The sequence below is a fragment of the Vulpes vulpes genome, chromosome 10 (assembly GCF_048418805.1).
Source record: "Vulpes vulpes isolate BD-2025 chromosome 10, VulVul3, whole genome shotgun sequence".
Taxonomy (NCBI): Eukaryota; Metazoa; Chordata; class Mammalia; order Carnivora; family Canidae; genus Vulpes; species Vulpes vulpes.
In genome coordinates, this window is record NC_132789.1 from 48,145,770 (window position 1) to 48,171,485 (window position 25,716).

Sequence of the window (25,716 nt, forward strand, 5' to 3'; positions counted from 1 at the left end):
TAATATAATTGGCCAATATAATATATTGGGCCCAATATAATCACAATGGTCCTTATAAGGGTTTGGCAAGAGAGAAGGTGACTTGACAACAAAAGCAGAGAGGTAAAAGAGTCTGTAAAGCAAGACCAGGTGCCAGAGGTTGAGGACAGCCTTCAGAAGCCTGTAGCTTGCAGATGCAAGTAAACATGTTTTCTCAAAGCCTCCAGAAGTAAAGCAGCCCTGTTGACACCTGTTTTAGGACATCTGGCTTCCAGTATTGTAAGATAAATTTGTTTTACCTTAAGCTACTAAGATTTGTGATAATTTGTTATGGGAGTAACAGGAAACTAATAAAGTTCCATTCTCAGCCCCCTACTTGGGTAATGTCATCCTTGGCAGTGGCTTCAGTTATGACCCATATGATGACTATCAAAAATAAAATCTGGACACAGATTTCTAACCTATGTATAGTGCATCCTGAAAGTCTTATGGTTGCTGCAAAAGTATTGGGTTCAGTTTGTGTAAGCTGTGAATAGAAATCTCTCTCAGATCTGACTTGTATACCATTGCCACTATTTCCCCTTGTAATTTAAAAAACTGTGGTAAAGAACACAGAACATGAAATGTGCTGTCTTAACTTCCTTAAAACTTGCTTTTTATTGTTAAGATGGACATAATGGTATCTACTTTTTACTTTCTAGGGTTGTTGAGTAGATTTAATGAGATAATGTAAATTGCTTGGCTTACAACAAATAACCTTGTTTGTTCTGAATGATACATATCTGATGTATGAATCATCATATCTGATGATTCAGATATGAATCATCATATGATTCAGAACAAATCATATGATGTGTAAGATTACACCCAAATCATATGGGTGTAAGAGTTTTATGCTGGTAGTACCAGATTAATTTTGAGTTTCTCCCTTGGTCCTATTTCCCTAGTTTGGAAATTATATCAGTTGAGTGTGTGTTGCTGAGTTCTGATAGTTAACTTTAATATTTTATCTCTAGGTCTTAGGGTGAAAGAGAAGAAACTACCTGGAGCAGACACTTCTATGTCTGACTCAAAAGGCTATGAATAATTTGACTAGAATCTTAGCCTTTTATTGGTTTCTTGGGCTTTTGAGTGATAATTTAGTTCCCTGAGTAATACTTAGGGGAAGCAAATAACTTTCATTATTAATTTACAACATATTTAACTCATCAAAACAACTTTCAGCTTGATTTTTTAAAGATAATTTTGTCTCAAAGAGCACAGCCAGTTTTTTCAGTCATCAATATACTGAAGGGGGAAAAACAGCTAATTGGAACCAGGAAGCATTTCTTCCAGACTAGGAAGTGCTTTTATTTTATTTTATTTATTTTTTTATTTATGATAGTCACAGAGAGAGAGAGAGAGGCAGAGACACAGGCGGAGGGAGAAGCAGGCTCCATGCACCGGGAGCCTGATGTGGGATTCGATCCCGGGTCTCCAGGATCGCGCCCTGGGCCAAAGGCAGGCGCCAAACCGCTGCGCCACCCAGGGATCCCTAGGAAGTGCTTTTATTTATTTATTTTTTTTATTTTTATTTTTTTTTTACGAATGAGGCAATTTATTAACACCTAGGAAGTGCTTTTAAAATCAAACTGTTACATGTCAATATAAAGTCAATATAAATGTAGCTAGTGGAACATTTAGTACCTAGATATTATATAATATGTAATATTTTTACTTGACATTCTTCTGTTCAAAGATTTTGTAAAGGATATTGCATTACATGTAGTTTCTTAGGTTCCTCTTACTGTGATAGTTTCTCAAGCATCTCCTGTTTTTTATGATTTTGATCGTTTTCAAGAGTACTTTTCCTCTTCACTTGGGATTTGACTGATGTTTTTCTCATGATTAGACTGGGGTAATGGGTTTTGGGGAGGAAAACCACAGAGATAGATTACCATTTTCTTCACATTGTATGGCAGCATTGTTGATACTGACCTTGACTACTTGGCTGGAATAAAGTTTGTTAAGTTTTTCTACTGGAAAGTTCTTCCCTCCCTCCCATTTATATACTGTACTCTTGGAAGGAAGTCATTATGCCTATTCCACACTTAGGGAGTAAGGAATTACGCTCCATCTTTGTGAAGGCTGAGTATCTACATAAATTATTTGGAATTCTACATGGGAGGTTTGCCTCTTCTTAGTGTGTTTGTATGTGTATCAGTCATCATGGATATTTATTTTATATTTGGGGTTATACTCCAGTAACAATTTATTTTGTTGCTCAAATGTTTCAGTTTTGACTGTGGGGAGGTCTTTCATTGAGCTGCTGCATCCCTCTTACATATCCCTATCATTATATGTGTTTCGTATTTGAACCCTTACATGCTTTCTGGCACTGCAGGGTGTTCCAGGCTAATCTATATTGCCTGCCCCAATCCTAGAGTCAGACATTATCCCAAGGAACCCTGATTCATTTTATTGGAGAAAAGAGTTAGAAATTAAGATGTGGCGCAGAGAGTTCTTGATTTTGACCCACTTCCTCCAAAACATATCATAATTTCATGCATCCATGTCTTTGGCAATGATGCTTTCTTTGTACAAAATATTCTCTTCCTTTTTTCTGCGTGGAAAACTCCCATTTTATCTTTCAAAAGCCTATTCAAGGAGTACTTTCTCTGGAAAGTAGTTCCTTAATTCTCTGAGTCATTTACTCTCTTTTAAAAGTTCTTTTACACATTTTGCATATTGTTACAGTTTTTTTCTGAAGTTTTTATTGAAATTTCAGTTAACATACAGTGTAATATTAATTTCAGGTATACAATATAGTGATTCAACACTTCCATACAACATCTGGTGCTCATCACAATAAGTGCACTTTTTGATCTCCATCATCTATTTAACACATCCCCCAATCACCTCCCTTCTGGTAACCATCAGTTTGTTCTCTATAGTTGAGACTGTTTCTTCGTTTACTAGTCTCTTTCTTTTTTTCCCCCTTTGCTCATTTGTTACTTAAATTCCCCATATGGGTGAAATCATGTGGTATTTGTTTTTCTCTGATTGACTTATTTTGCTTAGCACAATACTCTGTAGCTCTATTGCAAATGGCAAGATTTCATTCTTTTTGATGGCAGAGTAATATTCCATTGTATATGTATACCACATCTTTATTCATTCATCAGTCAGTGGACACTTGGGCTGTTTCCATAATTTGGCTATCATTGATCATGCTGCTATAAGCATCAGGGTTCACATATCCCTTTGAATTAGTATTTTTGTAATCGTTGGGTAAATACCTAGTGGTGTGATTGCTGTATTGTAAATCCTGTTAGTTTTTTTGTTTTGTTTTGTTTACATGTATACTTGCCCTGCTAGACATTGAGGTTTTTCACAACAGTGGTTGGGACATTCTCATTTCTTTAGAAAAGCCTACAAAACAAAAAAGTTTGTTTTTGAAAGGAAATGAAGTAGTGGTGGTGATAATTAAAGGGGGACTTGAGGGAATGGTTTTACCAGAATTATAATCTAAAAGACAGCATACTACTTAGTATACTTAGGTTCTTTTGCTTTTCATACAGCTGTTACTTAATGTCCTTTGAAAAGGAAGACCATTTTGTTGTCTCAAACAGAATATGGTAAAAATCAGGGGCAGCCCGGGTGGCTCAGTGATTCAGGGATCAGCCCAGGGCCTGATCCTGGAGACCTAGGATTAAGTCCCACTGTCAGGCTCCCTGCTGGAGCCTGCTTCTCCCTCTGCCTGTGTGTCTCTGCCTTTCTCTCTTTCTTTGTGTCTCTCACGAATAAATAAATAAAATCTTAAAAAAAAAAAAAGATAATGAATAGGCCTCTAGACATTTTAAGCAGGAAAGGGTTTAATACAGAGAACTAGATGCTAATGAAATCTTTGTCTGGGTTTGAAAAGAAAGGCCTTTGCTTTCAAGAAATAAGTAATTATAGGAATAGCTCAAAACTTCTACCTATGATCTTAACTGTTTGTAGAAGCCAGTATGATTTGTAAGAGCTCACTTAGAGGCCATGGCAAACTTCATGTCTTCAGTCTGCTCAAGGCATTTTCTTTTGCTACAAGGAGGGATTGATTTTATTTTATTTTTTTGGTCTTTACCTAGGATTAACTGTGAATCTGGGGGATTTCTCATATACATGACAACTCATATACTGCCTTTCTCTAAAGGTGTCTTATTTTTATCTTTTTTTTATTATTAAAGATTTTATTTATGTGTTCATGAGAGACAGAGAGAGAGAGAGAGAGAGGCAGAGACAGAGGCAGAGGGAGAAGCAGACTCCATGCAAGGATGCAGGGAGCCCGATGCTGGACTTGATCCCAGGACAAAGGCAGGCGCTAAACCGCTGAGCCACCCAGGGATCCCCAATTATTTTTATCATTTTCTTTCTTTCTTTCTTTCTTTCTTTCTTTCTTTCTTTCTTTCTTTCTTTCTTTCTCTCTCTCTCTCTTTTTCTTTCTTTTCTTTCTTTCTTTCTTTCTTTCTTTCTTTCTTTCTTTCTTTCTTTCTTTCTTTCTTTCTTTCTTTCTTTTTTAAAGCTGTGGTTAATGCTAACCAGGGATAGGTGCTATTGTTAAAAGATTTGGTTGAGTGGGAGATTATGAACTAAATAGATGGAAATATATGTATGTGTCCATATATATTTATGTGTCTTTGAGGAAATTCTGGTTATTTTCAGGGAAAGCCATACATGTTCACTTTGACATCTTGTTAAATGTTTGTTTTTTAGTCACTTCTAATAAATGTACAGAATTGTTTATTTTCCTCCTATTTGGCATTCTTGGCAAATAGTGCTTATTGGTTTGATTTTTTTTTTTAACCTCTCTGGTATTTACAACATTGATGGAAAATTTAGGGAGTCTGAGTTTTACATTTTGAATTTCTCTATCGAATCTCTACCATATTTAAATGACATTTCCTTGTAAACTAAAGTTTTGGGTTAGGAATTCTAATTTTGTGTGACTTTATATAGGTTAGGTCAGTCTTGCTCAATATTTGTCTACTGTATATTTGACTACTGTATTAGATTCCTATTGCTACTGTAACAAATTGCCATAAATTCAGTGGCTTAACAGAATTTTTTTCCCCTCATAATTCTGGATACCTGAAGTTCAAATTATGATGTCACCAGGACCATTCTCTGTCAGCATTTCTTGGTTTGTAGACATATAACTCTAATCTCTGCCTTAGTATTCTCATCATTTTGAGTGTGTTTACCTCAAAACTCCCTCTGCCCCTGTCTTTTAAGAATCACATATAGGGCTCATTCAGATAATCCAGGATAAACCTCTCTCAAGACCTTTAATTTAATCACATCTTTTGTCATTCATGGTAATATTCATGGGTTCTAGGCCATATTTTTCCAGCCTGCCATACCTATAGTTAAGTCAGCATTCTTTTTTTTTTTTTAGATTTTATTTATTTATTTATTTATTAGAGAGAGAGAGAGAGAGAGAGAGAGAGAGAGAGAGAGAATGTGTGCACAAGCAGAGGGAGCAGCAGGCTCCCCACTGAGTGGAGAGCCCGACATGGGGCTTGATTCCAGAACCCTGGGATCACAACCTGAGCCAAAGGCAGGCACCCAAATGACCAAGCCACCCAGGTGCCCTAGGTCAGCATTCTTTACCACATTGCTAGAGTATGCTTCTGAAACTTGTAGTGATGGTCTTGTGCTTGAGAGTGGACATTCATTGCTTTGTAAACAGTATTATAGGCTCCAAGTCTTAGAGGGCTTAAAATAGCTGTCACACTCTCATTTTTTTTTTTCTGTTTTCATGGCCAGGATGGTGACTTTGTTAGCATTAACTCTCTTTTTCTCTGTGGTCTTGATGACTCCAAGGGGCGGTGGGGAGAGGTAATGGAGTCCAGCACATCTAGCAGTATTATACTTGCCACATTCCCTTTTTTCCTGGTGGTCTGCCAGTCTTTGAACTTGTGTGTTTTGCTGCTGGTAGTCAGCATGTTGTCCATATGCCAGCCTGAGATAGTCACATAGGCCATCACGTCCTTGATGACCTTCTCATAGTACTTGTATGGTATGAGTAAGATAAGCATAAAATTATATAACTTTAATATAAAATACATAAGATGAGAGAAAAAATAATATAGGGAGAAAGTCTTTTGTGTGTGTGTGTGTTTTTTAAAGATTTTATTTATTTATTCATGAGAGACACAGGCAGGCAGAGACATAGGCAGAGGGACAAGCAGGCTCCCTGTAGGGAACCTGATGCAGGACTCAATCCCAGGACCCTAGGATCATGACCTGAGCCAAAGGCAGATAGATACTCAACCACTGAGCCACTTAGGTGCACCAGAAAGTAATTTTAATACCTAAACAAAGTCTATTTCAATATGTTGTGTTAGGAATTTGTTTCTCTAGCTGGTTGCTAAGGAAACTTTTGACCTTTGACATTATTTCTTTAAAAGAAAAATTAACCCTTGAGATTAAATAGAAATACACAATAATAACGTTTAAATTCTCTCCATACCACTTGCCTTTTTTTAAAGTGACTTAAATTTTTCAAAAGCTTAGTGCTGTATAAAAATTGAAGATTTTCCTCTCACCCAGTCACTTAATGGTGAGAGAAGAAAGCAATTGTAAGGCAGTAAGGTGAGTCGAGTGCATTTGTAAACTTAGAATTTTAAAAATCAAAAAACTAAAGTTTCAGATTTATTTTTTTAAGATTTATCCATATATTCATGGGAGACACAGACTGAGAGAGAGAGAGGCAGAGGCATTGGTAAAAGGAGAAGCAGGTGCCTCACAGGGAGCTCGAAGTAGGACTTGATCCTGGATCCCAGGATCACGACATGAGCTGAAGGCAGGCGCCCAACTGCTGAACCACCCAGGCATCCCTAAAATTTCAAAATTTGAAATGAAAATATATACTCATTTTATACATGTATCATCTGAAATAGACCCTGTTGTGTCAAAGCAGACCTAATGCACTGGTATAGATATGACAATATAGTACATGCATTGAAAAGATAATGTGAAACCAAAAAGGTGTGGCCATAAGGTAGTCCATTTTTTTCCTCTTCATTAATTTATTAATTTATTTAACATCTATGTGCTAGGCACCATGCTGAGTGGTAGGGGATATAATCTCATTGAACTCTGGTAGTCATAAAACTAAATGAAAATTTGTAAGAAAAACCTGTTAAACTAGGAAAAATTGAAGGTGTAAATATCTTACAACCCATTAAGTTTACATATTCAAAATCTCAGGCTGGCACCTGGACAACATGCTGACTACCAGCAGAAAATATGCTGTTGATTTTTATAAAATGTACTAAAAGATAGATTCAGATGGGTGAGATTTATTTAAGACTTTAAAAACACAGAACGGTATTTTCTGTATCTGAATTAATATATATAATATAAAAATATAAAACATGCTGCTGTAACTCAGACTGTTGGGGAAGGAAGAAGCAAAGGATATAAAATAGAGAAGGATTAGGGACTTAAATCATCTGTAAGTTCTTCTCACTTAAAAAATGGATTTGAAATATATATGGCAAATAATAAAATTGTTAAATGTGGGTGGAGGGGTATACCAAGGTCTGGGATGTTTTTCTTTTTATATTCAAGAAATTTTCTTATAAAAAGGAAGGAAAAATAGTGAATCATATATGTGATTATATACGTTCAAGCTAGAAAACAAGAAAGGAAAATTCTTAGATGCTAAGGACTCAAAACAAAAATCACTGCCATTGCAATGACCAGTTGCTGAAGTCAAATGGTCTTTTATACTGCATTTAGATACAGTATTGTTGGACACTGATCTCATGCCTGGAGTTGAAGGATAAGACCTTAGGCCAGTATAAGCAATGAGAGGTAAAAACCTGGTGTCTGTCTCAAATAATACCTGGTAAAATTCTACCCATGGATTATTAGGGATATGGTAAAGAAAGGGAGTATTGACTTAGGAACATAGGTAGAAGAGGCATCATCCTCAAAAAACTGGAACTACAGGATTGTATAAAAAGTTTAAGACTGAATTTTTTAAAAAAAATATTTATTCGTGAGAGAGATGGGGGGGGGGGGTCAGAGACACAGGCAGAGGGAGAAGCAGGTTCCATGCACAGAGCCTGATGTGGGACTTGATCCCAGGACTCCAGGATCATGCCCTGGGCCGAAGGCAGGCGCCAAACCGCTGAGCCACCCAGAGATCCCCTTCAGACTCTGAATTTAAATTAAAAATAAGAATAAGAAATAAGACAAATAAGAACTGGTCCAGAACTGGGACGCCTGGGTGGCTTAGCGGTTGGGCATCTGCCTTCGGCTCAGGGTGTGATCCTAGAGCCCTGGGATTGAGTTGCACATCGGGCTCCCTGCATGGAGCCTGCTTCTTCCTCTGCCTGTGTCTCTGCCCCCCCCTCTGTTTCTTGTGAATAAATAAATAAATAAATAAATAAATAAATAAATAATCTTAAAAAAAAAAAACTGGTCCAGAACTAATGAAATGCCTAAAGTTCTAAAGTTTCAGCCAAGGTAAATGCAAGAAACACTTTATAAGGACACCACCAAACCCATAGCATGAAAATAAATCCTGCTGAAAATTAACTTAATGTCAGAAATTATATGCCACAGAGAAGCCATAATCACTGTCAGCAGATGCCAAAACTGAAGAACCAATGACTTGAGAATTGATAACAATTTCAAAGAGACTTTAAAATAGATGTTTAAAATATGTAAAGCAACTGGGAATAGAATTCATAAGACAGAAACAGAGTATAGTGATAGTTATAGAATGGATTTTAAAAAGAATCTGGGGGCACCTGGCTGGCATAGTCAGTAGAGCATGCAACTCTTGATCTCAGGGTCATGAGTTCAAGTGCCACATTGGGCATAGAGCCTACTTAAAAAATAAAAAAAATTAAATAAAAGAATCTGAAAGTTCTGAAAGAAAAAAAAAACCTGAATAGATGAGTAAATTTGAAAGCTACAGAGTTAAAAAAAAAGAAATCGGAAGTAGGTTAGAGCAGATCATTACAATAAACTATAGAGAGAGCATTTAAAAGATGACAGAAGGCTAGAATGAGATGCAGCTAAATGACAAGTAGGAGCTATGAAAAGGGAGAATAGATTATGTGGGAGAAATAACATCCAAGTAAATAAAAGTGGAGGATGTCCCAGATTTATAAAAATACCCCTGAACAGTCAAACACTATGCCAGAATAGCAAAATCAAAAATAACTGCTAGGTTCTTTATAGATTTTTGGAGACTAGCCCTTTATCTGATAAGTCATTTGAAATACCATCTCCCATTGTGTAGGTTGCCTATTAGTTTCGTTGACTGTTTCCTTTGCTGTGCAAAAGCTTTTTTATCCTGATTAAGTCCTAATAGTTCATTTTTGCTTTTGTTTCCCTTGCCTTTGGAGACATGTCTAGCAAGAGGTTGCTGCAGCTGAGATTAAAGGAGTTGCTGCTTGTGTTCTCCTCTAGGACTTTGATGGATTCCTGTTTCACATTTGAGTCTTATATCCATTATGAGTTTATTTTTGTGTATGTTTAAGAAAGTGGCCTGATTTCATTCTTCTGCATATTGTTGTCCAATTTTCCAACACCATTTGTTGAAGAGACTTTTTTCCATTGGACATTCTTTCCTGCTTTGTTGGAGATTAGTTGATCATAGAGTTGAGGGTCCATTTCTTGTTTCTTGGTTCTGTTTCATTGATCTGTGTGTCTGTTTTTGTGCCACTACTATGCTATCTTGATGATTATAGCTTTGTAAGGCAGCTTGATGTCTGGACTTGCGATGCCTCCAGCTTTGTTTTTTTTTTTTTTTTTTTTTTTTTTCAGCATTACTTTGACTATTTGGGTCTTTGTGGTTCCACACAGATTTTAGGATTGTTTGTTACAGCTCTATGGAAAATACTGAATGTATTTTAATAGGGATTGCATTGAATATGTGGATTGCTTTGGGTAGCATAGACTTTTTTTTTTTTTTAAGATTTTATTTATTTATTCATGAGAGACACAGAGAAAGAGAGAGAGGCAGAAACATAGGCAGAGGGAGAAGCAGGCTCCATGCAGGGAGCTGGACGTGGGACTCGATCCGGGGTCTCCAGGATCAGGCCCTGGGCTGAAGGCGGTGCTAAACCGCTGAGCCACCCGGGCTGCCCAGCATAGACATTTTAACAGAAATATTTATTCTCCTAATCCATGGGCATGGAAGGTTTTCCATTTCTTTGTGTCTTCCTCAATTTCTTTCACAAGTGTTCTGTAGTTTTCAGAGTACAAATTCAACACCCAAAAACCAAAAAATCCAGTCAAGAAATGGGCAGAAGACATGAACAAACATTTCTCCAAAGAAAACATTTAAATGTCCAGCAGACACCTGAAAATAGTTTCAGCATCACTCAGCATCAGGGAAATACAAATCAAAACCATAGTGAGATACTGCCTCACGCCTGTCAGAGTGGCCAAAATGAACAACTCAGGAAACAATTGATGTTGGTGAGAATGAAGAGAAAGGGGAACCCTCTTACACTGTTGGTGGGAATGCAAATCGTGTAGCCATTCTGGAAAGCAGTATGGAGATTCCTCAAAAAGTTAAAAATAGAACTACCCTATGATCCAGCAATTGCACTACTAGGTGTTTATATAAAGGATACAAACATAGTGACTCGAAGGAGCACATGCACCCCAGTGCTTGTAGCAGCAGTTTCCATAATAGCCAAATTTTGGAGAGGCCAGATGTCCTTTGACAGATGAATGGATGAAGAAGATAAATGAACACACACACGCGCACACACACACACACACAGAGGAATATTACTCAGTTATCAAAAAGAATGAGGTGGGGTAATTGGGTGATGGGTATTAATGAGGAGGGTAGTTGAAGTAATGAACGCTGGGTGTTGTATGCAACTGATGAATCACTAAATTCTATCCCTGAAACTAATAATACACTGTATGTTAACTAAATTGAATTTAAAGGAAAAATTACACAAAACAAAACAAAATAACCACTAAAGGCTACCAGACCAGAATACTTTGAAAACAAATAGGAACATAGTAGACTTAACCCCAATTATATTTGATTAAATGTAAATGTTTTAAATACACCATTTAAAAGGCAAGAGATTGTGGCACCTGGGTGGCTCAGTGGTTGAGCATCTGCCTTCAGCCCAAGTCGTGATCCTGGGGTCCTGGGATCGAGTTCTGCATTGGGCTCCCTGCAGGGAGCCTCCTTCTCCTTCTGCCAGTGTCTCTGCCTTTTTCTGTCTCTCATGAATAAATAAATAAAAACTTAAAAAAAAAAAAAAAAAGGCCAGAGATTGTAGACTGGATAAAAAAGACCTGACTAGGCTATCTAGGAGAAATGCCCTGTATAAATAAAGCAACAATTATGTTAAAAGTATGCAAAAACTATATTATTAAGTTATTGGAAAGGTTAAGTGGCTGTTTGAATATCAGACAAGATAGACATTAGAATAAGGTATATTACCAAAGGAAAAGAAACATAATGGTACGAGGGTCAATTCTTTTAGAAGATAGTACCCCACATTTGTATATATTCAATGTATCAAGGAAAAATGAGCAGAACTGAAGGCAGAAATAGACAAATTCAAAATTATAGCTGGAGGGCAGCCCCGGTGGCTCAGCGGTTTAGCGCCGCCTTAAGCCCAGGGCCTGATGCTGGAGACCCAGGATCGAGTCCCACGTCCGGCTCCCTGCATGGAGCCGCTTCTCCCTCTGCCTGTGTTTCTGCGTCTCTCTCTTTCTCTCTCTGTGTCTCTCATGAATAAATAAATAAATCTTTAAAAAAACACAACAGAATTATAGCTGGAGATTTCTACAGTCTTGTCTTAGTGACTAATAGAATAAATAGGATCAGTTAAGATACAAAAGATTTGAAGAAAATTTTCAATAACTAGATTTAATAGGTTTAATTGAATTATAATAATCTTAATTTGTTATAAATTTATAAAGTACTCCACAACAGTGGAAGAATACAGATTTTATTTTAATGCAAATGAAACATTTACCAATATGAACCATTGACTGGGCAAAGAAGTCTTGATAAATTATAAAGGATTGATATGATACAGAAATGACTGATGATGGGACGTCTGCTGGCTAGGTTTGTAGAACTTGCAACTCTTGATCTCGTGATTGTAGGTTCAAGTCTCATGTTGGATGTAGGGATTACTTAAAAATAAAATCTTAAAAAAATGATTATTGATGGGATAGTTCTTCATCTTCATGAGTTAATTCTTTTATTCTTCATCGAGAATGAAGAATCTAAAGATCATTCAAACTTAAAAGTATAATGGGGGAATGTGTTCATTGACCATGATGTATTAAATTAGAAATCATTAACAAAAAGATGTGTGGGAAACCTCTAAATATTTGGAAATTAAATAACATCATTTCACATATAATGCATGGGTCAAAGAAGAAATTATGAGGAAATCTAGAAAGTATTTTGAATGGAATGATAATGAAAGCACATATATCAAAATTTGTGAGACATAGGAAGAGCAGTGATTAAAGGTAAATGTGGAGGTATATGCTTATTTTAGAAGAGAGAAAGGATTTAAAACCATTGATCTAAACTTCTACCTTAAGCAAATTAAATGTAAAATAAGTGGAAAGAGGCAAATAAAGATAAATGCAGAAATGAGTGAAATAAAAAACAAGAAAAATAAGGAAGCAAATATAGTTTTTTTTTGTCATCCACTTGTATTTTTTAGTCACCAGAATTTTTATCACAATTATTTTATGTAAATGGCTTGAGTTTTTTTTTTTTTTTTTAAGATTTTATTTATTTATTCATGAGAGACACACAGACAGAGGCAGAGGGAGAAGCAGGCTCCATGCAGAGAGCCCAACGTGGGACTTGATCCCAGGTCTCCAGGATCACACCCTGGGCTGTAGGTGGCACTAAACCGCTGAGCCACCCAGGCTGCCCAGGCTTGAGTTTTTTTTATTACCTTTTTCCTTAAGTTTGCATACTGAAAAGGGCACAAATCATTACGTATATACTTTAATGAATTTTCTTAAAAATTTTTTTGAGTATAGTTGATGCACAGTGTTAGTTTCAGGTGGGCACTATAGTGCTTCCTCTTCTCTATACATTATGGTATGCTTACCACAAATTAGCTACTGTCACCATATGACACCATTATATCATTGACTCTATTCCTTATGCTGTACTTTTTGTCCCATGACTTACCATTTTATAACTGGAAGCTTGTATCTCCCACTCCCCTTACCCATTTTGCTCATCTCATCCCATCTCACTTTCTTCAGGTAACCATCTATATTCTCTGTATTTAATAGAATTCTAAATAGGCTGACCAGTAATCCCCCCTCTCCACACAAGCTCACAAATTACCAATGATACAATAATTCTTCATATTTCTAAGATGATTCTTTCACAGTTAATTAGGAATGAAGGTGGGGGCGTTAATATGGATCCTCCAGACCTGAAAGCACATTAGGAGAGAATTATAAATAGCTTTTGCTAGAACATTCAACAATTGGGAAGAGCGTATTATCAATATTAAATACATTGGTATTTATAACAATTAAAAATTGATTATTAAAAACTTTCCTTGAGAAAACTCTAGGCCCAGATCACTGGTGGATTTTGTCAGTTTAGGAGAAAAAAGTCCAGTTCTATTAGATTATTTCAGAAAATAGGTTAAGACAATGCCCTTGTACCCAAATCAAAGACACAGGAAAAGAAAATTATGGACCAAAATCCTCATGAACATAGACATGAAAATACATAAAATGTTAGCTGTTGAATCCAGAGACCTAGAAAAAAGATAATATATTATGACTGAATGGATTTATCTGAAACATGTAAGGTTGATGTATCATTTTAAAGTCACTCAATGGAATTCACCATATTCATTGGTTTGAGGAGAAACAAGTATCAATAAATATAGGAAGATATTTTGACAAAATTCAGCACCAAGTTATGGTAGAAAATATCTTCTCTCATTCAGTAGGTTGCCTTTTAGTTTTATTGATTTATTTCCTTTGCTGTGTGAAAGCCTCTGTATCAGCAATTAATTGGCCAGGGACCACTCCTGGCAAGGGTCAGGTAACCTCTCAGGCATTTCTGGGCTCAATAGCTCCTGTCAATCAAAGGGAATCCTTCAGAGAAGAGTGCAGGCTTGAGCTTTTGGCAGCCAGTACTTATAGCAGGTGGGAAATGAGTTCAGTATCCAGGAAGAGAAACTTTGGGGCATAAACAGCATGTATAGTTGGACCTGTAAAACTCCTTTGTTTTTTGTTTTCACTTTTGTTTCACTGTGTCATTTAGAATTAGATTGGGGAAGCTGAGCATGGAATGAATGATTTATTGCAGGGATTATCCTTTACACAGCTGAAGAAAAAGCTGGGGTGGGGTGGGGATGTAAAAGTCCAGACTGGGGCAGTTGGAAGATGAGAGAAGAGTCAGTAACCAGGAATCAGAAAGGGATGTTGGTGAAGTTTGTGGCTGCTGCTTCTTTGTATGGTGGTGAGCTTAAGTCATTGTAGTTGGTAGGACAAGTAGCTGGGAAGAAAAGCTGAATTCAAGAGAACAAAATGGAACCGTGTTTATGTTTGGTATTGCTTCTAGCCTTTTTTAAAGATTTTACTCATTTTTGAGAAAGTTGAGAGAGAGAGAGAGAGCACTCGAGCAAGAGTGGGGAGAGGGGCAGAGGGAGAGGGAAAAGCAGGCTTCCTGCTAAGCAGGGAGCCAGATGTGGGTCTAGATCCCAGTACCCTGGGATCATGACCTGAGCCAAAGGCAGATGCTTAACCTACTGAGCCACCCAGGTGCCTTTTTATGGCTTTTGGTAGCTTGATTGTAATGTGTTTTGGTATGGAAGCCTTTGCATTTATCCTTTTGGGAATCTGTTGAATGTTTTGAATATGTAGCTTCTTGTCTTTTACCAAATTTAGTTTTTAGCTATTATTTCTTCAAATATTCTTTCTGCCCCTTTATTTCTTCTCCTCTGGATCTCCCTGTTATGTATATGTTGGTACATTTGGTGGGGTCTCACATATCTTTGGCTCTGTTCATTTTCTTCATTAATTTTTCTTTGTGAAAAAAATTTTTTTTTTCTTTGTGCTCCCCAGACTGGATAATTGCATTTGATCTACCTTCAAGTTCTCTTTCTTCTGCCTCCTCAGAGTTGCTATTGAAACCCTGTAGTTAATTTTCATTTCAGTTAATGTACTTTTCAGCCCCAGATTTTTTCCCTTTGGTTCCTTTTCAAGTAATTTGTATCTCTTTATTGATAGTCTCTATTTGTTGACATCGTCTTTTTGGTTTCCATTAGCTCTTTGTGGGATCTTTGAACTCTTTGAGAATATTTAAGATGATGATTGAAAGTCTTGTGTAGTAAGTCTGATGTCTGTTCTTCCTCACATTTTCTGTCAGTTTCTCCTCTGAATGGGTTATACTTTCTTCTTAGTCTATCACAATATTCTTTTTTAAAAGAAAGTTAAATATTTTAATTTTTAAAAATTTAAAATAAAATTTAAAATATTATAATGTGATAACTCTGGAAATCAGATTCTTCTTATGATTTGTCTTTGTTGCTTTCTGTGGGTTGTTACTTGTTTACCAACTTTTCTAAACTTTTTGCAATTTTTTTTGGTGATGAGTTGTCACTAAATCTGCTTGGGCTACCATGACAACATAGAACAGATTTATTTTCTCATAGTTCTGAAGGCTGAAAGTCTGAGATCATGCTGCCATCTTGATTGGTTTCTGTTGAGAACTCTCCTCCTTACTTACAGATGGCCACTTTCTCCCTTGGTTCTCACGTGGCAGGGAGCAAGAGAGGGACACAGAGAGAAAGAGAAAAAAAAACACCCGTTGGTGTCTCTTCTCCCATTATGAGAGCCCCACCTTCATGATCTCATTTAAACCTGATTATCTCCCAAAGGCACCCCACCCTCAGTACCATCACAATGGGGATTAGGGGTTCAACATAGGAATTTTGGTGTGTGTGGAGGGGATTGGGGGGTGGGACATAGACACTTGGTACATAATAGTCTCTGAAATCTTTTGTTCTTTAGCTATGGTCTACCAGTAGTATGAGAGAGATTTCCTTGAATATCTGAAGTAAAAAAGAAAATAGAAAGAAAAGAGAAAAGAAGAGAAGAAAGAAAATCCTTTCTTTGCAGACTGGACCTGTGTTGGAGCACTCTAACAGGCTGTTTACTAGTCTGTCTTTTCTTCCTGTTTGTGCTGAGCCTAGAGATGAGCCAGTAGTTTTCTCAGATCTTCTCTGAGTAGATTTCTTGCCTTAGACATGCATGGCTTTCTAAATTCCCAGTGTTTTTTAATGTTCTAATTTCCCAAAGAAACTCTCTTGCCATTTTTTCTTTCAGGTTTTTGGCATGCCTGTTTGCCTTAACTGGAATATTTTGTTCCAGGTGGCACTAAATTTTTCTGAAGAATGCCCTCTGCTTAGCTGTTTTTCAGTAGAAGGAGATTTTGAAGTTGATAAAACAAAGGAGAGAGCATTGAATTAGTCCTTCAGGTAGCCCTGCACAGGTTACAGCAGACAAATACGAATTCTATGAGAACAGTCTGCTCTGCTCCCTCTAAACCAGGGACCAGGGTTCGTTTAACTGTTGGAATGTGGACTAGTATATTCAAGACTGCCACACAGCTGAGAGTGGGAAAGGGAAATAAAAATCTTGTGAAGCTTTTCCACTGTTCTGAAGTCATCATTTTCATGTTTCAGCATTTATTTGGTTGATGTAAACCTTTGACTAATTTCCAGAGTTCTGACAAATTTGATTCTGACAGTTTTTGGTGTCTCTGTGGAGGGGAATAGGCTCTCAGAACTACCTCTCCTACATGTTTTTCTGAGGGGGGGGGGGGGAAGAGTGATGTCATTGAGGAAGTGTATTTTGTTGGTGCTTTCTGATGTTTTGCTGTGTACCCCCTATAGTTTTTCTCTCCTCTTCCTCCTGTACAACTTCTGCTCTATCTTAACTGCTCTTAGTTGCTTTCATTAGTATTTTGGAGTCTTTGGATTATCCTTGTTTTTTCATTTGGCTTAAAATGAGGATATTGCATTTTTTATTGTTTTACTTGTTTGCTTTGTTGAATTTTTATGGTGTCCAGGAATCAAATTTTGTTCCTTTAATTCCTCCAATTTTCCTCTTGGTGCTTGTAGTCAACTCTTATTCTTACCCCAAGCCTCTCTGGTGATAATTCATATGTTTTCTTATAATTTTGTCTTTTCTAAAATATCATGTAAATGGAATTATACAGTATGTGTCCTTTTGAGCCTGGCTTTCACTTAGCATGATGCATTTGAGGATTTCTCCACATTTTTTTTTATCAGTAATTTGTTCATTTTTGTTGCCGAGTAGTTTATATCTGTTGTATGAATGTATAGCTGAAGCACATTTGGGGTGTCTTCTGTTTTCAATGATTATGAATAAAGCTGTTGTAGACATTCATTTATAATTTCATGTGAATGTAAGTTTTAATTTCTTTTGAATAGGTAAATACCTAGGAAGTTGGATTACTGTCATAACTTTCTAAGAAATTGCTAATCTGTTTTACAAAGTGACCATTTAATTTTGAGATACATGTACACATCACACATATGTCAATCTATGAGAGTTCTGGTTTTCTGCATCCTTTTTTTTTTTTTAAGATTTTATTTATTTATGCATGAGAGACTTAGAGAGAGGCAGAGACACAGGCAGAGGGAGAAGCAGGCTCCATGCAGGGAGCCTGTGGGACTTGATCCTGGGTCTCTCCAGGATCACGCCCTGGGCTGAAGGCAGGCACTAAACCACTGAGCCATCCAGGGATCCTGTTTTTCTGCATCTTTACTGTCACTTGATATTGTTAGTTTTTGGAATTTAGCACTGTAATGTATGGAAGTGGCATTTCTCTCTGTGTTTTACATTTTCCTGTTGACTAATGCTGTTGAGTATTTTTTCACATATATATTTGTGTATCTTCTTTGGGGAAGTTTCTGTTGAAATCTTTCGCTATTATTTATTTTAATTAGTTTTCAGAATTATTCTTATATTGTGGTTATCAGTCCTTTGTTAGATGTGTTTTTGCAGATATTTTCTCCCAGTCTGTAGCTTGCCTTTTTTCAAAGAGCAGTACTTAATTTTAAGGAAGTTGATTTTATTAATCTTTTGGGTTTTGTTTTTGTTGTTGTATCTAAAGCTCAAAGATTTCTTTCTGTGTTTTCAGTACTAAAAATAGATGAAAGTCAAAAATGTAATTAAAAAGTTTCTAGTATCCATGTTAAAAGTAAAAATGCTTAATTAAGCCAGTATTTTCAAATTGGTCATCTCAATATACATTAAATAGGAGAATTATTATTATTATATTTTCAGTAATCTCTATCCTAGTATGGGGCTTAAACTTATAACCCTGAGATCGAGAATTGCATACTCTACTGACTGAGTGAGCTAGAAGCCACAAAGAATTAATAATATTTACCTTTAATTTTTTTTTTAAATTTTTTTTTTTTAATTTTATTTATTTATGATAGGCACACAGTGAGAGAGAGAGAAGCAGAGACATAGGCAGAGGGAGAAGCAGGCTCCATGCACCGGGAGCCCGACATGGGATTCGATCCCGGGTCTCCAGGATCGCGCCCCGGGCCAAAGGCAGGCGCCAAACCGCTGCGCCACCCAGGGATCCCTACCTTTAATTTTTATACTAAGTTCTACCCTCGTGTATTTAACACAGTACATCTTAAGTCAGTTGAGACAGATTTCAAGGGCTCACTAGCCATGTATGTCTATTGATTACCATATTAGCACAGATCTACAAGTCTTACAGTTTTAGATTTTACTTTAAATCTGTTATTTATTTTGACTTAAACTTTGTATAATGTGAAAGGTGTGGATTGAAGTTCTTTTTATATGGTTGTCTGTGGGAAAGTTTTTTTTTTTTTTAAGTAGGCTCCATTCCCAGCGTGGAACCTCATTAGAAACCTTTTTTTATTTTTTTAGATTTTATTTTTTTATTAATGAGAGACACAGAGAGGCAGAGATACAGGCAGTGGGAGAGGCAGGCTCCCTGTGGGGACCCCGATGAGGGATTTGATCCTAGGACTCTGGGATCACATTCTGAACTAAAGGCAGATGCTCCACCTCTGAGCCACCCAGCAGTCCCTCCATCAGAAACTTTTTAATAAAAGTTGTTCTGGGTAATTAGAGATCTTGAGATCATTCTGGGCTCCAAAGCTCAACATTTAAACATACTTTCTTTTATTGCTTTGATTTATTGTTTTTTATTTCAGTGAAATGTATATTTATTTTGTAATTAACAGTTTTCAAACCATATTTGTAAAATGTTCAGAAGTGTTAGGCATTTAGTGGCTTTATTCATATACCTTTTTAAAACTTAAATGACATATTATGCTATTTACCTTTTTAAGATTAACCTTCCCAAACTTGTATCTAAAATTCTTACTTTGCTTCCAGGCATGTACTGGCATTGAAAACATTGATGAAGCTATAACATTGCTTGAGCAAAATAATTGGGACTTAGTGGTGAGTACTTTTAGTCTTTTTTCTTTTTCCCAGCATTTTTGAGATATGTATAACATTGTGTAAATTTAAGGTGTATAATATAATAATCTGATATATATTGCGAAATGATCACCATAGTAAGGTGAGTTAACACATCCATCATCTCACATAGTTACTTTTTTGTGTGTGATAAGAACTTTTAAGATTTACTCTTTTGGAAGTTTTCAAGTATACAATGTAGTATTGTTAACTTGCTATACTTTAGATCACCAGAATGTCCTCATTTTATACCTGGAAGTTTGTATTCTTTAACCGCCTTTACTCACTCTCCCCCATCCCTAGCAACCACCAATTTAATCTGTTTCTCTGAATTCCATTTTCTTTTGGATTCCACATATAAATGAGATCATACAATATTTGTTTTTCTCTGAGTTATTTGAAGAATTTTTTTCTTTTTTTGGACCAATAATCAAATTTCATTAATTCCTCAGTGTCTTTAATATTCCTTTATAGATGATTCAGCATACCATAGCCGATTTGTAACTGTAATCTGAGTGAATAAAATCTAAATGTCTTTAACTTGAAGTTCACTATTAAATTACTAAATTATTATGAATTTTTAGATAATTTAAATAATTCTTATGTTACTGTGTATTAAGGATCCTCTTCCCATATAATATTTTGCTGGAGATGCTTGGTAGGAGAGAAAATGCAGACTTGTCTAAATGTCAGAATAATCCTATCACTTCCCGAGGCTCTCACTTATGTCAGAAACAATTCTATTTCATGTTTTCCCCTTACCTTCTGGAGCTCTCACTTATGTCACTCCTTTCTAAGGCCATTAAAGAAGTGACATTCTGTTGTATATTTTTTAAAACATTTAAAAATATCTACTTCAGAGAGTTTATTATAGAAGTGATTTAGTTTTTTCCGTGGGAGAAGGCAGTAACTCAAAATCAAGTCCTTGCACAGCCCAACACACAGAATTGTAATTTACTTAAAATTGCAAGGCAAACTAAACATAAATTGTTTAACAGTATAGGAAGAATACTGATTGGGTTGGGATGACACAGGTGTCCCTCAGTGCCTTTGAAATGCTAAAAAAAATCTAAATTACAATTTGAAGAAGTGTTAATTTTCAAAGGTCAAAACTTGAAATGTGTGCTAATAGAACTGAGATTAGATACGTGGATAGCAAAAAAAAAAAAATGTGGATAGCTTCAAGTCCATGCATACATGGACTTATATAATCAACTCTCCATTGTCTATGTGTTTTGTATAGATTTACTGCTATTAACTTTTTTACTCGAAATATAAAACAGCTTTATTTATTTATTTATTTATTTATTTTTAAATTTTTTTTATTTATTTATGATAGTCACAGAGAGAGAGAGAGGCAGAGACACAGGCGGAGGGAGAAGCAGGCTCCATGCACCGGGAGCCCGATATGGGATTCGATCCCGGGCCTCCAGGATCGCGCCCTGGGCCAAAGGCAGGTGCCGAACCGCTGCGCCACCCAGGGATCCCTAAAACAGCTTTATTTTTTGTCTGTACAAGTAATGAACATTTTTCTAGTCTATTATTGTGTGATTAAAGTTAAAAAATTTTTTTTCATACAGATGAGGTAGTTCTACCATTTTGTCACCTGCAGTTTTTAATTAACAACCTATCATGAATGTCAAATTAAATTGACTAGTCATTCTTTATAATGTTCATAATGTTTGCATGGTATTCCAAGAAGTGGTTGTAGCATAATAATTTTACCAATCAGTGCTATGCTGTTAGACATTTAGGATTTTTGCAGTATTTTGCTGTTATCCACATTGCTGTAGGAATATTCTTAGACCTTCATCCTTGTATACTTAACCTATTATTTTCCTAGAAGATATTGAATAAATTCAGTTCATAAGTGTATTTCTGTATCAAATTGTGTGTGTGTGTGTGTGTGTGTATGTGTGTATGTATGTATGTATATATTATTTAGGTTTTGGGTATTTATAGTTAAATTGCCTTTCAGGATGTTTGTACTAATTTAAATCTTATCAAATATATACATTTTTGAAATGGCCTATTTCACTAAACCAGAACTTCCTTATTTTATTTTTCATATGGGGCATGTTTGGCCACTTGTCAAAATTTCTGTTTTTATGGCCTAACTCCAAATCCATGTTTTCACCTTGCTGTAATCTATTCAAAAAATATTTTTTTATATATATATATTTTAAAGTTTTTATGTTAATCATCTGCTGATCATCATGATAAGTACACTCCTTAATCCCTATCACCTATTTCATCCATCCCCTCTGCCTACCTCCCCGCTGAGTGACCATTAGTTTTTTCTTTATTGTAAGAGTTTGTTTCTTGGTTTGCGTATGTGTCTCTCCTTTCCCCCCCCATTGGTCCTTTGTTTTGTTTCTTAAATTACACATGAGTTAAATCATATGGTATTTGTCTTTTTCTGACTGTCTGTCTGTCTGTCTTTTTTTGACTTTTTCTCACTTAGCATTTACTCTCTAGCTCCATTCATGTAGTTGTAAATGGCAAGATTTCATTCTTTTTTTATGGCCGAATAATATTCCATTGTATGTAAATACTACTGCTCTCTATCCATTCCTCAATCATGGACAGTTGGGCTGCCTCCATGATTTGGCTATTGTCAATAATGCTGCTATAAACATTGGGGGTGTTTGTATCCCTTTGAATTAGGGTTTTGTATTCTCTGGGTAAATACTTAGTAGTACCACTGCTGGATGATAGAGTAGTTCTATTTTAACTTTTTTTTTTTTTTTAAAGATTTTATTTATTTATTCATGAGGGACACAGAGAGAGAGGCAGAGACACAGGCAGAGGGAGAAGCAGGCTCCATGCAGGGAGCCTGACGTAGGACTCAATCCCGGGTCTCCAGGATCACGCCCTGTGCCGAAGGTGGCGCTAAACCGCTGAGCTACCTGGGCTGCCCCGATTTTAACTTTTTAAGGAACTTCTATACTGTTCTTCAGAGGGGCAAAAATAAACTGTTGGGACTGCAGCAATATAAAAAGCTTCCGCACAGTGAAGGAAACAGTCACCAAAACTAAAAGGCAACCTATGGACTGGGAGAAGATATTTGCAAATGACATATGTGATAAAGGGTTAGTATCTGAAATTTGTAAAGAACTTTTCAAACTTGGGCACCTGGGTGGCTTAGTCGGTTAAATGTCTGCGTTCAGCTCAGGTCATGATCCTAGAATCCTGAGATTGAGCTTCGCATTGGTCTCTCTGCTCTGAGGGGAACCTGCTACTCCCTCTCCCTCTGGTTGCTGCTTTCCCTGCTTATGCTTTCTCTCTCTCTCTCTCTCTCTCTCTCTCTCTCTCTCTCTCTCTCTCTCTCTCTCTCTCCCCCCCCCAATCAATCAATCAATCAATCAATTAATTAAAAACGAATTGTATTCTTTGCCAAAGAAGGCATCCAGATGGCTAGTACACCCATGAAAAGATTCCTAACACCACTCATTGTCAGGGAAATACAAATCAAAACCATGATGAGACACCACTCATATATGTCAGATGAACAATGAACAACACAAGAAACAACAGGTGTTGGTGAGGGTGTGGAGAAAGGGGAACCCTCTTGCACTGTTGATGGGAATTCAAACTGGTGCAGCCATTCTGGAAAACAGTGTGGAGGTTCCTCAAAAGTTAAAAATAGAGCTACCCTATGATCCAGCCATTACATTACTAGGTATTTACCCAAATACCTATATTTGAAGGGGTACATGCACCCTAATCTTTATTGTAACATTATCAACAATAGCCAAACTATGGAGAGAGCCCAAATGTCCACTGACTGATGAATGGATAAGTAAAATATGATATGTTTATGTATATAAACAATGGAATATTACTCTGTCATCAAAATTGAAATCTTGCTGTTTGCAATGATGTGGATAGAGCTAGAATGTATTATGCTAAGTGAAGTAAGTCAGTCAGAGAAAGGTAAATACCATATGATCTCACTCACGTGGAATTTAAGAAAGAAAACAGATGAACATATGGGAAGGGAAAAAAAAAAGGAGAGAGAGAGAAAAACCATAGGAACTCTTAACAATAGAGAACAAACTGAGGGTTGATGGAGGAAGATGGGTAAGGGGATGGATTAGATGCATGATGGGTATCGAAGAGGGCACTTGTGATGAGTACTGGGTGTTGTGTGTAGGTGATGAATCACTGAATTCTCCTGAAACCAATATTGCATTATATGCTAACTAAAATTTAAATAAAATAATTCTAAAAATAAATGTTTATGTTTATTTAGCATAAATAAATAAGGAAATGTTTGGTAGAATTCACCTGTGAAGCCATCTGGTCCTGGAATTTTGTTTGTTGGGAGTTTTATGATTACTGAATCAATTTCATTGCTGGTAATTGGTCTGTTTAAATTTTTATTTCTTCTTATTTCCGTTTTGGTAGGTTATATGTTTAAGAATTTATCCATTTCTTCTTGGTTGTCCAATTTCTTGATATGTAGTATTTCATAATATTCTCTTATAATTGTTTGTATTCCTGTGGTGTTTGTTGTTATTATCTCTCATTTGTGATTTTATTTATTTGGATCCTTTTTCTTTTTTTCTTAATATGTCTGGGTAGAGGTTTATCCATTGTATTAATTTTTTTTGAAGAAACAGCTTCTGGTCATTGATCTGTTTTATTGTTTATTTAGTTTCTACTTCATCTATTTCTGCTTTAATCTTTATTATTTGTTTATATCTGCTTGCTTTAGGTTTTCTTTGTTGCTCTTTTCCTAGGTTCTTTTGGTGTAGGGTTAGATTGGTTATTTGAGTTTTTTTCTTGCTTCTTGAGGTAGGCCTGTATTGCTGTCAACTTTCCTCTTAGAAGCACCTTTGCTTGATCCCAAAGGTTTTGAGTCATTGTGTTTTATTTATTTATTTATTTTTAAATTTTTATTTATTTATGATAGTCACACACACAGAGAGAGAGAGGGGCAGAGACACAGGCAGAGGGAGAAGCAGGCTCCATGTACCGGGAGCCCGACGTGGGATTCAATCCCGGGTCTCCAGGATCGCGCCCTGGGCCAAAGGCAGGCGCCATACCGCTGCGCCACCCAGGGATCCCTGAGTCATTGTGTTTTATTTTCATATGTTTCCATGTTCTTTTTAATTTCATCTTGTTTAGTAGCATGTTATTTAACCTCCCTGTACTTGTGGTCTTTCCAGATTTTTTCTTGTTGACTTCTAGTTTCATAGTGTTGTGATCAGAAAAGATGCATGGTATGACTTCAACCTTTTAAAGTTTGTTGGGGCTTGTTTTGTGGCCTTAAATGTGATCTAGTCTGAAGAATGCTCACTTGGAAGAATATGTATCCTGTTGTTTTAGGAGGGAATGTTCTGAATGTCACTGTTAAGTCCCTCAGGTCCAGTGTTGTTAAGAGCTGCTGTTTCTTTGTTGGTATTTTGTTTAGATGATATGTCCATTGATGTAATTGGGGTTTAAAGTCCCCTGTTGTTATTATATTACTACTGATTAGTTCCTTTATGTTTGTTATTAACTGTTTTGTGTATGTGGGTACTCCCATGTTGGATGCATAAAAAATATCTTCTTGTTGGATTGTTTTCTTTATTATTATATAGTATTCTTTGTCTCTTGTCACAGTCTTTGTTTTAAAGTCTGTTTTGTCTGATACAAGTATTGCTACTCTGGCTTTCTTTTGATGGCCATTTGCATGTTTCTCCATCTTCTAACTTTAAGTCTGATCTTTTGATCAGAAATGAATCTCTTGTAGGCATTCTATAGATGGGTCTTCTTTGTTTTATCCATTCTGTCATCCTGTGTCTTTTGATTGGAGTGTTTAGTCCATTTATTCAAAGTAATTATTGATAGACATTATTGCCTTTTTATTACTTGTATTTTGGTTGTCTGAAGATTTTCTCTGATCCTTGCTTGTCTTTATTTTATGGTTTGCTGGTTTTCTGATATATATAGATTTCTTTCTCTTTATTCTTTGCAGACTGATAGTTTTTTATTTGTGGTTACCATTAGGTTTGTATATAACAACCTGTGCAGATAGCAGTCTGTATTAAGTTGAAGGTCGTTGAAGTTTGAACCCATTCTTTACTCCTTTCTTCCCCATGTTCAGATATGTGGTATCAGATATTCATCCTTTTATGAATTCCTTGACTGGCTTTTTACAGAAATATTCATTATTACAGCTTTTGTGTTTACTACCCTCATGCTGTCAGTTTTTGT

The 25,716-nt window shown here is 36.2% G+C and overlaps 1 protein-coding gene across 5 annotated transcripts in view; it reads left to right on the top strand.

Moving 5' to 3' along the window:
• FAF1 (Fas associated factor 1) overlaps positions 1 to 25,716 on the top strand; it is a 461,294-nt gene that overhangs the window by 47,865 nt on the left and 387,713 nt on the right. For all 5 annotated transcript variants that reach the window (XM_025991860.2, XM_025991862.2, XM_025991861.2 and 2 more), the window contains exon 2: positions 19,426 to 19,494. In XM_025991860.2, the coding sequence (XP_025847645.2) occupies positions 19,426 to 19,494 (69 nt within the window). The remainder of the gene's footprint in view (positions 1 to 19,425; positions 19,495 to 25,716) is intronic.